The sequence below is a fragment of the Synchiropus splendidus genome, chromosome 15 (genome assembly GCF_027744825.2).
Source record: "Synchiropus splendidus isolate RoL2022-P1 chromosome 15, RoL_Sspl_1.0, whole genome shotgun sequence".
Taxonomy (NCBI): domain Eukaryota; kingdom Metazoa; phylum Chordata; class Actinopteri; order Syngnathiformes; family Callionymidae; genus Synchiropus; species Synchiropus splendidus.
In genome coordinates, this window is record NC_071348.1 from 10,794,879 (window position 1) to 10,811,704 (window position 16,826).

General features: G+C 43.7%; 1 protein-coding gene across 1 annotated transcript; it reads right to left on the reverse strand.

The window, feature by feature from the left end:
* Positions 1 to 13,415: 13,415 nt before the first annotated feature.
* lratd1 (LRAT domain containing 1) lies at positions 13,416 to 16,573 on the reverse strand. Its single transcript, XM_053843538.1, has 2 exons — positions 16,436 to 16,573; positions 13,416 to 16,211 (listed from the first exon to the last, which is right to left on the reverse strand). Exon 2 carries the CDS (start codon positions 16,178 to 16,180, stop codon positions 15,392 to 15,394), a length of 789 nt encoding a protein of 262 aa, XP_053699513.1. The 5' UTR covers positions 16,181 to 16,211; positions 16,436 to 16,573; the 3' UTR covers positions 13,416 to 15,391.
* Positions 16,574 to 16,826: the final 253 nt, after the last annotated feature.

Below are 16,826 nucleotides of genomic sequence, written 5' to 3' on the forward strand. Positions count from 1 at the left end.
TGTTAATTGTGCTCCTGCGACAGGTTGATGTTTGTTTTTTTTTCTTTTTTATCTCTCTCCGGCGCCCCAGCATTCTGTCTTTCTAAAAGACGGTGCCCAGCGGGAGGAAAAAAAAAAAAAGGAAACGCAGGATCATTCATCAGCAAAAGCAATTAACCGCCTCTGGCTGGTGGTGGTCGGCCAGGTATCCGCGGGTGAGATGGAGTGGCGGCGTTTACTCAGGAGATCACTGGCCTGATGTGACTTGTGACTTCAAATTCAAATGTCAGTAATCCATCCTGGACCCCCAGAATGCATAGCTCTAGAAAGATAGAAAGTACTGCCATAATGTGGGTTGTTTATTTGATCTTAGGCTTTAAGTCCGAGTCACCGCTTCCCAGCCAGTCCTCCATGTACACCACTTCTGCAGCCCTGTTGATGCTTAGTCCACTGTCTTCCGCATCAACCACTTCATCCTCTCACTCCTGACAGGCTCCATGTGAGGTTTAGCAAAGGTGATGTCACAACAGCCACCAAATACATGGCTGTTTTCAACATACATATGAGCGAGGGAAGAGTTCCAAGAACAGTAGTGAGATCAAAAAGTTTAAATATGTATGCAAATACCATAATGTCCAGACCAGAGCGCACTGGAATAGTAGACACTAAATTTTAGATGGAAAATAGATCTTGTTCATGCATAAGCCGTGAGTGCAGTGGTGCTGTCTGCGCTGTAAAAAGATCAGTGGTGCTTAAAACCCATGAGGATCACTTCTAAACTAGTTTTGAAAACAGGGTAAATAAATAAAAAGGTAAATAAAACGCCAGTGATTTCATTGGTTTGACATTTTCATGGACAGAGAGGAAACAGTGGTGTGTTGTGAGGCTTCACAAAACAGTGTCCTCTTTTTCAGAGCCCACCAGATGGCACTCCCTGCTCTAAACTCCTGGGGTTTTAACAGACATTTCAATGAAGCTTCACAATATTTTTCAACTGGGAGCGCCACCTACTGATCAAATGAGGACACTATTTCATGAACATCAGAGTACGGTGCTCATGTACCAACTAGGAGGCACTGTCGGAGCCAACAGTGACGTCAATAGTCCACAATGTCTGTAATCTGTTGTCAATAAAGTTACGAGAATGTAAAGTCAGTATAATTCTAGTAAATTACTGCGGTGATGTGATGTTTGTTTGTAACACGCTGAAGTCGTTGCCTTGAGGGAAGCAACTAACACTACAAAGAAGACATTTCTCTTGTTTCAGTTTGATGGTATGAAATGCTGTGAAATGTAAACGCACCATCTGTGTGCTGTCGATCCATATGTAAACCAACTGTTGGTTCAGTGCCAACACATCTGCCAGCGTCAACTTGTTGTTCCGCACACTTTTCCCGTCCTCAGCATCACTTCCGGATTCTGTCTTGTTTGTTTTTGTGATACTGTCTCATTTAGTGTGTGTACAGAGTCGACTTAAATAATGAAAGAGGATACAGTCTTCGTAATGGCTTCAAGGGAAAATGCCGTTGGAGAGGCGCCAGCTTCTATTTTAGCCTGTTGAAATAGACTTTTGGGAAGCGGAGAGCATTCTGCTGAGTCACGCTTTCACAAATAATGCCACGCCGTGTTTTCATGTGCAAATGAGAGTGTGTGTGATTTACTCATCCTAGATGTGTACGTGAGAGTGTGTGTGTGCATCCTTCACTGGGAAGGCAGAGGCGCTCTATTTTTGAGCTGCACGTAGCTCATCAATATTTCACCGCATCCCTTCCTTCTCTCTCTCCTGGCCATCAGAATACAGTTTTATCTATCCTCCACAACACACACTATTGAAGGGCCTGGCTGTCTGGCTGGCTCCAGTCCCGCAGGGAGCGAATGAGTTGTATGAGGAGATGTTAGAACCTGTCACTGCCAGATGTTTACAAACACGACTTTACCATTTATCTTTTATCAAATATTCCAGCACCGGCATCGTGACAGTGCCAGAAATAAGTGTTATTTTCTGCTGGAATTGGCCGTCAACTCCCAGGACTAAACCGTTTCAATCAAGCTTTTTTTTTTTCTTTTTAATATTCACTTTTAAAAGTCCTGGACGAGCACTTTTCAGTTTTCAGTTTTGTTCCCCTAAAAGTTTTGCCTTTGTCTCGACCACAAAACGGCTTCAGTCACGATTTTTTTTCTTCAATCGTGACTCCGTTTCTCAGCCCAAACTGGGTCAAGTATTGGCAGAGGTCTGTCATAGTGCTGTGGGGCCAAAGAAGTGAGTGTTGTTGTCGAGACCTCCTCAGACCAAGACTTTGTGGGGGGCAAGATTGAGTCAAGACGAAGACTCAGGAAGCGTGATGGAAAAAAAATGTCTGACTGTTGGTCAGTGCAAGTCACACTAGAATCACTTTTTCTCTTCTGTTTTAATCTTAAATCTTACAAGGTCAAATATATGCACTGAGCGAGGTCACAATAGAAGGGATACGTAGGTGCCAATATTTGTTCAAATGTAAGGTTTCATCTTTACTCATGAATTATATTATTTGTGATTAAAAATAATAAAAAAAATCATAGCCACTGTAATTAAAATAAAAATAAAAATTAAACCTACATTATAAGAAGAAACTGACCTTGAATATAACACTTCCTATTTTATTTTATTTTATTTTATTTTATTTCATTTTATTCGTCATGATGAAGCAGAACAAATGCTGCGCCGCTCAGTAACAACTCCTTTTTGTTCCCTTGAAAACTGGCCTCAGACTTCACCACGACAAGACTTAAGCTTTACAGTCTCATATCGTGGTTTCAACCACTAAATGCCTTGTCTTACTCCATCACGAACAGCCTGCTCAAGGGAGCAGATATGATCTCCACCTCCGAGACTCTTTGTCTTCCTCTTGTTGTCTGGCTGCTACAGCCATCAGCCACTGCTTTATTTCGTCTTCAGTCTCCGGGTCTGAAGTCGGTCGAAGTGATTTTCCTCTACAGCGGCAGCTGGCTTCCTTAAAAGTGCTCCCCTGTGGTTCGCATCACTGAAATAAGAAGCGAGTCTTAGATGTCCTTTTGGTTATTTTGTAGCTCCGGCGTTGCCCCTCCGGTCAAGGGTGGGTCAGTGGATGATGGAGATAGCAGTGGAACGCTGTGGAACCTCAGCCAACATGGTCTTCCCTTCCTGCAGTGTCAGTTCCAGCCGCCTCCTCAGCGCTAATGATAGCATGCAGACAGATGCAGACTGACCCCCTGGTGCGCAACATAATAGCTGCGCCGTCCCATGCTGATGAACCGGTCCGTTCTCAGTGAGTGTTTTGTGGAAAGAAGTGTTTAACCTTTGGATGGGCTGGTCTGCAGGGGGCTCTCTTCTAGATTGCTTCACCGTTTGTGTCCATTTAAGAGCATCCTGTTCGTGCAAAGCTGAGCGAGACGGAGCGTTCTTAATGCTTCACTGTAGAATTGCCCAATAAAATACACGGAAAATGCCTTTTAAAACAAAAATACATCTTTTCGCAGCTCAGGTTCTTTCATCTGCTGTCCTTGCTGCGACCCTGAAAGCTCTTTGGTTGAGAAGTTGAAGTAACACGGCGAAGGGAAGTCGAGTAAAGGTGGTTTTGCTGGAGAGAAAAGATTTCATCTGAACGCTAAAGTAACTTAAAAATATGAAGTTATTATTATCTAGAACTAGGTGTCATGATCCTGACAAGTGTCAGTGTGTCAATGATGAAGAGCGGCCAAATCATGGTGACCCCTAATGTCCCTTGACTGGACCTGAGGTCTAAAGAGTGCCTGTACTGGGGACAATTGCCCACTGTAGGTCAAAGGTGTCAAACCCAAACACACAAGGAGTCAAACTTTTAAGCATAGTTCAAGTTACCGGACCAACAAAACATGAATTTATTGAAGATTCTACAACTTTAATCGCAGAAATAACAGTGTAAACAAAGGTTTCTGAGCCCCAATATCCAGTTTTTCACGTAATTTAGCACTTCATTTTGAGCTGACACCACAGATTATAAACTTGAACCTTGAGTTTGCCCCTGGTTGTACTGAGGTTCTTCGGTGGGAGCAGTAGCAGGGAGAGCCACCGCAGAAGAATCAGCACCTCGCTGTGCATACAGACAGCTTTAGATCTTAGGTCAGCACATGTGCTCAGGTGTTTAGGAGACCAAGTCAGAGAGGCTAGATGGAGATGGTTTGGACATGTACAGAGGAGAGAGAGCCAGTACATTGGTAGATGAAGATGTTGAGGTTGGAACTGCCAGGCAGAAGGTGGAGAGGAAGGATTGACGGAGGTGGTGAAGGAGGACATGAGGTTTGTAGGTTTGAGAGAAGAGGAAGCAGAGGACATGGAGATGGAGGAGGATGATCCGCTGTGGCGACTCCTGAAGGGAGAAGCCCAAAGAGAAAGAAGAAGTGGCGGCTTCAGATCTTAGGTGAAGAATCTTCTCTTGCGTTTAATGTACTTCTATAGAAAAAGTACTAGAGATCGATTATCCTCTCTTGCTTTGGAGACGTCTGAATGCAGATCATCTCTTCACTTTCCTTTCTGAGCAGATGAATCAGTCGGATGTAAATGATCGCGTCCACTTCAGGAACAATGCTCGCATCAGAAAACAAAGGCAGCAGCTCTTGGTAAAGAATACTTGACACAGCCTTGGAATTGAAGCCAAAGTGAGACTCTCTGAAGGGAAACATACAGGTCTGTCTGGGTCTCACCAGCCCTGACAGAGTCCACAACAAAGAAGGTCTCAAACTGACTTCATCCTGGGCCTCCTGACCCACCTCTCACAAGATGGATGGACTTGATGGGAACCTCATACTTCACTACCAGATCAGACAGATTACACTTCTTCACTAATCCCCTGTCTTCATATGGGGTTCCACTTGCCGACTGACTCTCTTGGCTTGGCTTTGTCATGAGGTGCCCATAAGCCAAGGCTGGGGTCACTGGGTGGCATTTAATAAAGCAGAGGTTTCTCTAAGGTCAAGCAACATGTCCCACACTTCTCTTTGCATTCAGGTGAGTGAAGCATATGTGGCTCACATAAAAATATGACCGTGTATACAGTATACTGTATAGAGCTAGATCTGAACAGCCTTTTGACTAAAGGACGGCGGTTGTTTTTTTGTGTGATGCGGAAACAAGACTTTCTTATTAACTCTGGGGTCACTCCTGGATGTGTTGCTCTTCCTCCCCTGATATGTGTGCGTTTGTATTATTTACGTGAGGAGAGAGGTGTAATTACAGCTGACATTAGCTTCCATACGGGGCTTTAGTCGACCACACATGAGGAGCTTTATTTCATCTGACACTCTTTCCAGAAGTCATTTCTTTTGGCAATTTTCTGCTCGGTTTCATGTTCCATTACCAGACGATTATGCCTTTCCCAGCTTCTCCACGTGCTCTCTTTCAGAGAGCAGCCTCTGCACAAACATTGGTTGTTGGGTGGTGAATGGATCTGCCAGGAGCAGAGGCCAGTAGTTTAAAGCAACGGAACATGCTTTATTTACACAGAGTCGCAAATCAATACTGAATCAACTTTCACATTATACGCTACAGTAAGACCTGGGAGAAAAAGGTCCTTTTTCATTTCTCTCTCTGTCCTTTATATTTGAAGCAGACGCTTCAGAGATCTGCCACATTATTGTGGCGACTGAATGCAACTGAAGTATATATATATATATATATATATACTCCTCCACCTCCGATCCCGCTTCAGTAGACAAGATACTCTCCGTCTCCTAAAAGCTTCCATTTTGCCATCATTCCTCCAATTCCTTTTCTCATCAATATTTTATTCCCATTTTTAAGACGTTTTCAGATCAAGTGTTGACATCCTTGCTGGGAAAAAGCCTGTCAGAAGGCACAACTTCAACACTGGATCATCTACCTGAGCCATGACATCACATGTTTGAGTTTGACGCATGAGACAAATCTTCAAGGAAATCATCTGTTCAGTGTTGGAATATAGAACAGGATACGCAACAAGACACTGGAGCAGAAGATAGAGGAGAAGAAAAACCAGCCACAAGTCCAGTCCAGCTACTTCCCTCCCCACCCAACGGTACATCTGCTAAATGCGGCAGGTTCATCCAAGTGTCTTGGAAACCCACACCATGAAGCTTGGAGTTAAACTCCTTAATACTGTCCATGTTGCTCAGTGTTATAATGACTCGCGCAGCTTTGGCAGGTACAGTTTTAGATCTCCTTTGTTGTTGACAGTGTTAACACGGGTATCGGGTGGGTGAGCCAGCGGTGCTGTGTAGGACTGAATTAATCACCCGACACTCTCTCTGCTCCCTCCGCAAACAGCATTATTCATCTCATCCAGCCTGTCGACACGCCAAGTGATTCAAAGAGAACATTGATGTAACTCTGGAAAGAGACTGAAGAGAACAAACAGGGATATTGGAGTTTATTTTCTTTTTTTGAAAAGCGGATTTTGAAAGTGAGACTCCAACAAAATGTCAAAGGTTGTTGATGAGGCTTCATGAAACAGTGTCATCATTTTTCGAGCCCACTAGATTTTGCGCCAAAGTCCTTGGGTTTGAAGAACCAATTCACTGAAGCCTCATATCATTTTTAAACCGAGAGCGCCACCTACTGAGCTCTGAATACTGGGACACTGTTTCATGAAGCCTCATCAGCCCATCACGCGTCATGGAGCATCATTTTGTGATGGGAACATCTCGGCAGCAGGTGCGCAGTCGGAGTTATGTAACTGCTTTTATGTCCCAAATAACCCTAAGAGCACAAACATGGCTGACAGTGAGCAGCCTTGTGGGTGCTCAATTACAGGCGCAATATGTTACTACTACAGTTTGCTGCTGTGTTTTTCTCACAGTGGAGAGGAAATCCTCTGCTGCTGGGTGAATGGCAGGTTGCGAAGGCTACCATCACTCTTGTATTTCAGAGTACACACTTTCTTCCTTGGAAAAACTTTACTAAGGTTGAACTAAAAAAACTCCAGACGGCAGCATACGGCACTGAAAAGAAAACACTTCCTTGTATTTGTGCATTTGAAAATCACCACTTCAGTTCAGTACCTCACTGTAACTGGTCCATCTATACATAACACCTATTGATCTCCCTTCCTGTTTCCGTAAGCATGCGGCTCGTGGGCCATTTGCGGCCCACAGGCTGCCACCAGGTATCTGAATTTAGCACCGCCTCTTATAAGTGAATCCCAATGGCAGTCATGCAGGCTTCAACTAGAAGTGCCCACAGATGTTTTCACAGTCATTGCTCAGTGGATATAACCTGCATTTTTACGCTTGATTCCATGGTTACTATTCCACAGGAGGAGGATCCACCCAGCCCTCTAGCTGCCACTCCTATGTTGCTGAACGTCGGTCGGCCAGACGACAATGGATGACTCAATAAAACATGCACTTCTACTGACATAATCACAGCATCACTTAAAGGCTAATGTTACAGCACATATTAAGTATGGTAGGGGGCGCTCTTGCTATACAAATAATGCAAGGTTTCATTGAAATGGTTGCTGAAATCTAAATATTTAGTAGAGAGTGACATCTAGTGGGCTCTGCAAATGAGGACTGTTTCATGAAGCTTCATGACAAGTCACCTGCCTCTTTGTCAAGTGAGGAGTTGAGTTGCCTTCCGTATCACATGCCTCTGCCTGACTGAAGGCCTGACTTCTTCTGTATCTATGACGGGGAAACACCTGCTGTAGCACATATGCAGCCATAAACAGCAATATTGTGCTTCAAAGGGAGGGATGTTTGGGGTGGAAATAATGGAAAGTTAAAAATATCAGCTTTGATGGCGTAATTCTTGAAACATCAGGAGCTTGACCACCTGCTGTTAAATGACCTCAAGCAAGTGCTGACCCAGAGAGAAAAGAAAATGTCTGTTTTTCTCCCAAAGTTTTTCATCTGGAGATGAAAATATTCCGACTTGAATTCACAGCGGGAGAGGCGCGAGAGCGAAGGAGGAGAAACGTGGAAACCTTTCGTGGAAAAGCACTTGGGAATGTGAGATGACAAAGCGGTAAGAGAATGACATTTAGTGGGAGGTTAGAGGGAGCGGGGAGGAGGTGGAAGGCTCATGATGGTAACCTTTAGCTGTGACTTTTTAAGAAGGGTTAAAACCACTCCGATGGAGGAAAGAGTTGTGCTCACTGCGTCCCATTTATCAAAGTGTTGGGCCGGAGGTCCTCTTCATGCAGAGGAGAGGAGGAGGAGTGGGGTCGCACTTGACGCAAGACCAAGATGGGACTGCATCACCGATCAGAAATGGGAAAACCCCAGGAAGTGCCTGCTCTTCTGATCAGTCTTGGGTCAAGTCACTCACGACACAACTTATTTTTCTGGCACTTTTCTTTCCACTTTCACTTCAAAGATTTCTCTGTGTGAGGTTTGGGGGTCTTCAGTAGAACCTGCTCCAGCAGATCGATTCTTAAGACAGCAGTGATCAATTCCTGTTTTTTAATTTCACTGCTCTGCTGATGCTTCCTGTTTCATCCGGCCTCATGCCCTCCACCTATAAATCATAAACTCCCTCTGCTGCCTTGCAAGTGTCTTTGACCTTTCCCTCAAATATCTTGACTTTTGTTCATTGCACAGCTCATCACTAGCCAGTATTGCTCAAGCACCATTTCCGCTGCATCTGTTGTCTGTCCGTTTTTTTCTATCTTGTACCTCTGCAACCCCTGAACACCCCCCACCCCACCCCTTCTATAATGACAGTGGGAAAAGCCTGTGTGCGTGTGAGAGTCACCTTGGTGGTGTAGGCTCCTCTTCTGGATCCTCTGTGGGCTTTTCCCTTTGGAAATAAGCTCTCAAAAACATATATTTTTTTAACTCATATTAGCTGGTTTTCTGGCTTTTTTGAGTATCATATCGATGTGTGAAGAGGCACTGGTGACTGTTACATTGTAGACCATACCTGGGCAAAGTGTGGCCCAGGGGCCAAATGTAGCCCTTTGACTGTATTTGTGTGGCCCTCCTGGAGTCAGAGTAAAACTATAAATCTGACATTGTTGTTGTCTCTGACATTTTAGTCTTGTGCATTGTTTTTTTTTTTGTGTTCTGTTTATTTTAGGAGCATTTGTTGTCTCTTAAAATAAATCAGAATTGAAAGAAGATTTTGAAATGTATGAGACACATTGATAATCTTTAAATGGAATGTGGTTTAAATTTAAAAATACACAGCATTTTCCGTTTCTTTCAAAGCGTAATTTCATCATATATATATATATATATATATATATATATATATATATATATATATATATATATATATATATATATATATATATATATATTTTTTTTTTTTATGAAACCCCTTTTAGATTTGAATAAGCTGTAATATTTATCATTGACCGGGTCTGGGTCACATGTCACTGTGGTAAGTGAATTTGCTTATCATTGATGGGAATATTGGTGTGTTGAAGACAGCAAATGCGCTTCAGAGTTAGGATGTTACACCTCAGGATTCGCCTCAAGTTGAACACAACTTGATGATAAAATAAAAATAAAAAAAATCTAATCCAATTTGTATAAATGTTTTATCAGGATCAACCAGCTCATAATTTAGTCAAATTTTTCTGGAAACGCAGCAAAGCAGTGACTAGTTGAGACTTCAAAAGTGCACCCACAAGCAGGAAATGGCTAAACGTTCGGAAAGTTTTCTGTCAAACCTGATTTGAATGTGCAAATATCAAAAGCTCAGCGGGAAGGTCTGTGAAGTCGGGAGTAAATAGTGACTTGGTGTTTGTGGAGTGGCACAAACAGATAAATAAGAGTTCTTCGTTGGACATGTTGACAGCGTGTAAACAGCGGGTACAGAAAGGTAGATGCTCATCCCTGCGACATTTCAGCAGGATTAATATTTACACTATCATAAATCACAAGTACATATTTGGGACAGACAAATATGTTGCGTATTTTATGTATTATTTCCAAATATATCTTCGAATTTTCACTCATATTTATCTTCACTTTAATGTCTTGTGAGGATGTAATATATATATATATATATATATATATATATATATATATATATATATATATATATATATATATATATGTACCATCATCATAAGGTACGATAGGAGCCTTGCAGCGAGACAGTTGAGAGTTTGAGTCCAGCTTCAAACAACCCTGTGTTTAATGGGACCAATTTCTACTCTGTATTTGTATGTTGTTTGTTTGTTCTCTGCTTTCCTCCCATTGTCCAAGAATACACAGAGGTGAATTTAATTTTTTTTTTTCTACTTCAAATAGTAGCACATTTTCCTCCAACTGTAAGTTTCAACAACAATTCTTTCCAAGTTTACATCAATCTTGACACGACAACTTTGCAAGCATTCAAATGTTGGTTTAATCCGTGGAGTAATCCAGATTATCTCCTGAAAACTTGATTCTATATTGGCTCTGTGTTCAGGCGAGGTGAAATTTACTCTCACACCGGATTAAGGAGGCGTCCTCATCCTCTGCTGGAGCGAAAGAACACTCACCTATTGTGTAAACTGAGCTGTCTGTTTGCATGTCAGTTAAACCGGCTTCCTCACCTGCCGCCACTCGCACACCTGTCCCTGGGCGGGGAACTCCAACTGCTTAATCCTCTGTATATTCTGGTTTATTGTAGTGGGAAGCCTCGTGACTTATTCCCGGTGCAAAGGAGGCGAGCTGACAAAGTCAAGTCAAGCTAGGATGGTGGGGGCGTTGTGTCCCTGTGAGACCGCCAGTCTGGGCCATTAGGAAAAAGACTGTGGCGTGCCCACCTCATTTTAATTGACTTTGAGCGAGAGCATCAGCTAAATGGAAATGAAATGCAAATGTCACAAACGAAAATAGACGCCAACAGGTCGCCGACTATTTTCAGATAAGGCTTGTGTGCGGCGGTGTGTCTTGGCAGCGAGATTGTGTGGGTGGCTTGAGTCAAAACAGAGTTGTAGAGCTGGCGCTGGAGAGTCAGAGGGAGCCTCTCTGGTGGGTTTTTATGAGTTTTTGTGCAGCAGCGGAGGCGGTTGGTTTACGAGCCAGGCGCCGGTCAACACACCTGCTGTTGATGAGGCAACAGTGAGAATTAAACCACGGTATGTTTCGCTGTCCACCTTCGATTTTGAAGTCAGTCTGCAACCTTTATTTGGATCAGGAATCTCTACATTGAAGAGGTGGGAGGGGATTTTCTTGTGTTCGGTTGTGAGTTCAAATACAATAAGAGCTTTCAGGTTCGAAACAGGTTGAAGAAGGAATTGAAGAAGTTGCTTCCCAACTTATTAAAAAAAAAACAAAAAAAACCTTAGTGACTCAGTGAAGAAATGGATTCTCGAGAAGGATGAAAATAACTCACCATAGCCTTGTTTATGGGTAACAAACTGCGGTGTTAAACCAGAACCTCTGGTCCAAACACCATTGCTGCTCCATCTCCACTGAGACACAGCATTGTTTTTCGCAGCATTGTTGATGTAGCTGGAAGCATCCTTGAGCTGCGTTTTGTCCAGATGCACCCACCCACATACACGCTCACATCCACACGCTGAGGAAGCCCTTTGTGAATTAACAGATTCGCATCGGTGCACAGAGATTCCATGGCGATTCCCCTGTGTGTTTGTGTGCAAGATGTAGAATGATTTGGTTTGGTATGTTTGAGAAGCTTTAAGCGTAAAACCTTGTCGGAATTTCGCTCACATATACAGACAAAAAAAAAAGACCTTGTGCAGCATGACAGCGGTCGGAGTTTCCCTAGTAACAGCGTTTACTTCCACTCTGTCGCTGAGAGATACAGAGATACACATCCTATTGAATAAACATGTGCAGCTTATATGGAAACAGCACACACACACCCTCACACACACACCTCTCTTGGATTAAAAGCTGTTACCGATCCGCACCAGAGTCTCCTCCATCAATGTGGCATCTGCCTGGAGCGAGACCAGGAAGACGGGCTCTTAATGACGGCTGGCCCACTACCCTGGTTTCTCCAACTCACAGGGGGATGAGTGAAGCACACACTCTCACCCACCCACCTGGGGCAACCTCAATTTTGAACTGGAGGCCGCCGTGAAAACTAAACCAATGAGAAACAAAGGTGACGAAAATGTTACTTTAAAAAAAACGGCTCCATTTATGCTGAGAACAATGTGACAAAATTTTGACGATTTTTTAAAACTATTATTTAAAAAATAAATAAATAAATAAAATTCCACATTTTTTTAACTACAATTATTTTACTAAATGACGTGACTGTCCATCATCCGGGTTGTTAATGTTTTTTTAACCTTTTATTTAATTTCTGTCTTGATCTATTTTATTTCACAAGACACTTTACATTACTTTTACCTGTAAATGAGAAAAACATATAATAATAATAATAATAATAATAATAATAATAATAATAGTTACAATACAATAGTTTAAAAAGTTACAATAATCCATTATATGAAAAATAATGAATTTGATGATTAAAAATGAGTTAATTCATTGCAATATAGCCAATAAAAATGCATACATTTTTCATAGTTTCATAGTCAAAAAATACTCTAAACTAATGAGTGACTATAATTTCTACTAGTATGAATTTAGCAGTCACTTTGTTATGGAAAAATAGAAACAATATCATCTGAATAATATTTGCTACAAAGACGGGTGTTATAACGACAGGAATCCCAAAAATAAATCACTAAATCTCTCCTAATAAAGAAATTATTTATATCAACACGCAATAAGAATCATGTTATTCGTGAAATTCACAACATTAGCTATTAAACAACAGATTTAAAAAAAAAAAGATATTTAATCATAATAATAATGATAAATAGAAAATTCAAAAGCAGAAATAATGGTATGTTCTGAGTTCTGAGATTTGGGTTCACAGCTCTGTAGTTGATCTTGTAAGGACACATCTACATGCCAGGCAGGATTATTAGGGAGTTTTCTGACATGGGAAACATCTGCTCCGCGTATGATCACATGACTGTTTGAACTTTCTATAGTGACCTCAGCAGCAGCAGCAACAAGAGCAGCAGAAGCAGCAACACAGTGGATCCCTGCTGCTGCTCCTGCCTCCCTCACACACATACACACACTTCCCGTGACGTAAAGTCTTTGTCTACAGTCCGCTCAGCCATATCTAACCAAATCGCTGGAGGCTTTGTTATTTTTGTCAACACTGAGACAGATATGCCCTAAAATAGCGCTCACCAGCCAAATTGAAGTAGCCGACCTCCTTCACTGGAAATGATCAGGATGGATGGATTTTACATGAGAGATTATTATAAGTTACAGTGGCAGATCAAAATATTGAATACATTCTTCTGCTAGAACATTGATACTCCAGGATCCTTGTGGTCAGTGGTTCAATAAAAAACATCACATCAATGATTCTTGAAACTAAAGCACAATTTGACCTATATTTGATATTAACAACAACAATTTAGTGAAACAAATATCTCTTTATTAAATTTTTTGAGCCATTTTATGCCATCTGATGGAATGTTCGGCTCAAGCACAGCGGCTATGACGATGTCAGCATTATGTCCTTTGTTCTTTATGACTTAAAACGGATTCATGACGTTGCTCACCATGTAAACAAAGCCTGGTGCAGGTGAGTAAATGTCAAGTGACGCAACAACCCAGCAGAGTGGAAGAACTTGTTCGACGTGCAAACAGATGTGTGATGTCACTCAGTCAAGAGGCTGAACTCAGCCTGCAAGTTCAGTGAAGTTATGAGGAATAAAAAAAAAAAAAGAAACAGCGTTCATCAAGAAGGTACTGACCACTGCAGACCTGGATCCTCCTGCTATTGGTGCAGCAGATGCTTGCCATGAGCAGTGTGAAGCCACAATCAGAGGCGTCTCCCCTGTTTCCCTCTCAAATAAAAACTTTGATCTTCTGCAGACGACCAAGAATATGAACAAAGCATCCAAAGCCATTATTTACATTAATCTCAGCTTCAGTATTGTTTTGGGATCCCAAAACAATCTTGGGAACAATGGAGCAAAGATCATGTTTCTGTAGGCAACAGAGACAAAACATGAGTTTCAATCCTGTTTTTGAAGGTTAGCATCAATATCATGGTGAGCTGACTGGTTACATTAGCTCTAAATCCAATGATTATGATGTTTAAACTTCAAAGGATAAGTTCAAAGGCACTATTATTTGAGTGGACATCACAGTGGGGTAGTGGCCGGCGCTGCAGCCTCATAACAATGGAGTTGCATGTGCACGCTTGAGGGGTGTGGAGTGAAACGCTGCCACGTTCACGTCGCTATCAGAAATAATAGTAATCAGACAGATGTCCTTTGATGTTTCCTGCATATGTCAGTGTGGTTATGTTGAGCTCAATAGCAAATTCTCAGAGCCCCCCACCCCATTCTTGTGTGAGAGGCCCAACATTTCAAGGAAAACAACTCCATAATGAAGCGAGGAATAATATTGTGTCATACTTTTCTCAACAACACACACAAATCCATCCTGGAGCCGGACCCGAGATAATGCCTGGAAGAAATACGTCCCCTGGCAAAATCCTCGATCTCCCCATTGATCTCAGACCTCAGCCCTTACGCTGTCGCTCCTTGATCCAATATGGATTTTTCATCAAACCTTGATGCAGATGACCATTTTATTGCCTTCAAATGCGCTGCAGATATATGAAGTCTATTTAGCTGTAGGCAGGTCAGGAGGCACTGAAACATCAATAATTCATACAGCCCTGCAAGTACAGGAGCCGATGGTGAGTGGGAGATGAGCTGGTAACCATGACCACCCTCGCCTTTAAAGTGTGAACAAAATAACAACCAACCTTCGCAACCACAGCCACTGTGTTTTCTTATTTCAAACCTCCATTTATTTTCAATCCAAAAAGCAGGTCAGGTTTAAAGCCACTTAAATCAAATACAAAAATAAGGGAATAGAATCAATGAATACATTTGATAGTGCTGTGGAGCAACATGAAGCATTGTGGGAGAACAATACTCTGATATGGCGATAAGAGGGCGCTTGAACAAGCCAAATGCTTTGTTTAGGCAACGTTTGGATCCGTGTTTGTTCTGCTCAGTCCAGTTCTTAAAGCTAACAGTAAAAAAATAGAAGGGAGACTTCTCACCCCAGGTCCTCTCGTTCACCCCCCACACCCACCCCTGGTGTCGACCCCTTCAGTTCTCACCGTCTGGTCTGCTGCAGCACGCAAAGAAAGAAATCCATTCCCCCTTATTGGCGCAGCCTGGCGCGTAAAGGTCCGGTTTAAGACGCGCTCTGTGGTAATGGGGTTTCGGAAACAGTGAGGGGCGTTGTCTGTTTATATGGCTGCGCTCTCTCGGTATTTAAAGGAAAAGCCACCATGTGGTGCGGTCCAAACCCAACAGGTCCTCGGTGTGCTTGTATGCGTGTGCGCCAAAAAAACGGATGCGCGTCTGGAGTGGTGGAGGATGGTGGGGAGGATATCAAACAGAATCTGTCATCACTCCTTGTTCCCGTTAACCAAAGACAACTCTTTGAGAATTCCACTTGCGTCTACGCGTCTCCTCTCGCGGATCATGTCCTCCAGGCTCCGAAAGACCAGCGTGTGCACGCCGCTGCCAGACAGGTGCACTTTGAGAAAATACTGCTGCTCCGCCGAATGCGCCTCCCCGCCGGCTTTGAACTCCCGTTTCCCAAAGCGACACCAGGCTGCAAAACTTTCCGAGTTGGTCCAGCAGATCTCCCCGCTGTTCAGACCCAAGTGTCCCACTGCGTTCTGCATCACCAGATCCGGCGGCAGCGGTCGATATCGGTAGCGGTTGTTGACTATCCTCCCGTGGCGCCCGCTGCAGAGCTCAAGCAGGCTGTCTTTACGGATCTCCCCCTTGTGCAGATGTATGACCTGATCGTAGTGCTCGTAGATGACCCAGTGCGGCGGTTGCGCAGTGGCCACCAGCTCCACCAGGTCCCCCGGTTTGCACATACTCAGCAAACTTTTCCCCGAGTACACGTTCAAGTCCTCGGTCTCCCGGAGTTTGGAGAAGATGCATTCCTGTGAGCAGAAGGCTGTGTACTCCACCTCGCTGACCGTGAAGGGTCCATCCTCGGTCGGGCTATGGTCCTTGCTGTAGCCGCAGTCAGACGGAGTGCGGTCCTCCACCTCCTCCTCTTCGTCGGAGAAGAAGTAGGCGACACCGACCCGGAGCTCGTCTTTCTCCAGCCCGGACGGATCCCCCGTGGGCAGCTCGCTGTAGTTGAGGTGGGTGATCCGATCCAGTTGATTTCCCATCAATGCAAGGCAGAGGCATGGACTGCTGTGTCTGAGAGAGCAGAGGGAAACACACCGTTACGCGCACGTCAATAAAAACACCCATCAATTCAGCCCTTTGAGCTGAACGACTACACTAACGCAATCAATGATCCGCTGCCCCTTGCTCCCTTCACGTCCATTAGTCAATCATTCATTCCAGGGGAACGTGAAAGGACCGCGGGGTGGAAAGCCGCCGTGCGTCTTTACGCACAGACAGAGTGGAAAGCGGGCTACCTGTGCGCTCCCCTGGGTTACTGTTAAATATCCTGATGGTCCATCAGCGTAGTGGGGTGCCCACGTTCCCCTTCTCTCCACTCTCTCTTCACACTTGTCGCTCTTTCTTCTCCACGCACGCCGGCTCTCTTGTTCCTGCCACTTTCACTTCTCACGGCTCCGGCAGGTTTTTAAGTACCACGGAGAGCTCCGCCTCGGCAGGCGCGCCCCGCCCACAGCTCCGGTGACTGGTCCGTTGCAGCGGTTTCATTACCGAAAGACCAATAGAAAGCAGCGAGGAAAACGCCATTCACCGTGTCGCTCCAATCAGAAGGAGAGGACGGAGAGCGGCTGCGATAGGCGGCTGTTACTGAGGCATGGTTTTTGTTGTTAGAGAGCAGAGGAATTCTCT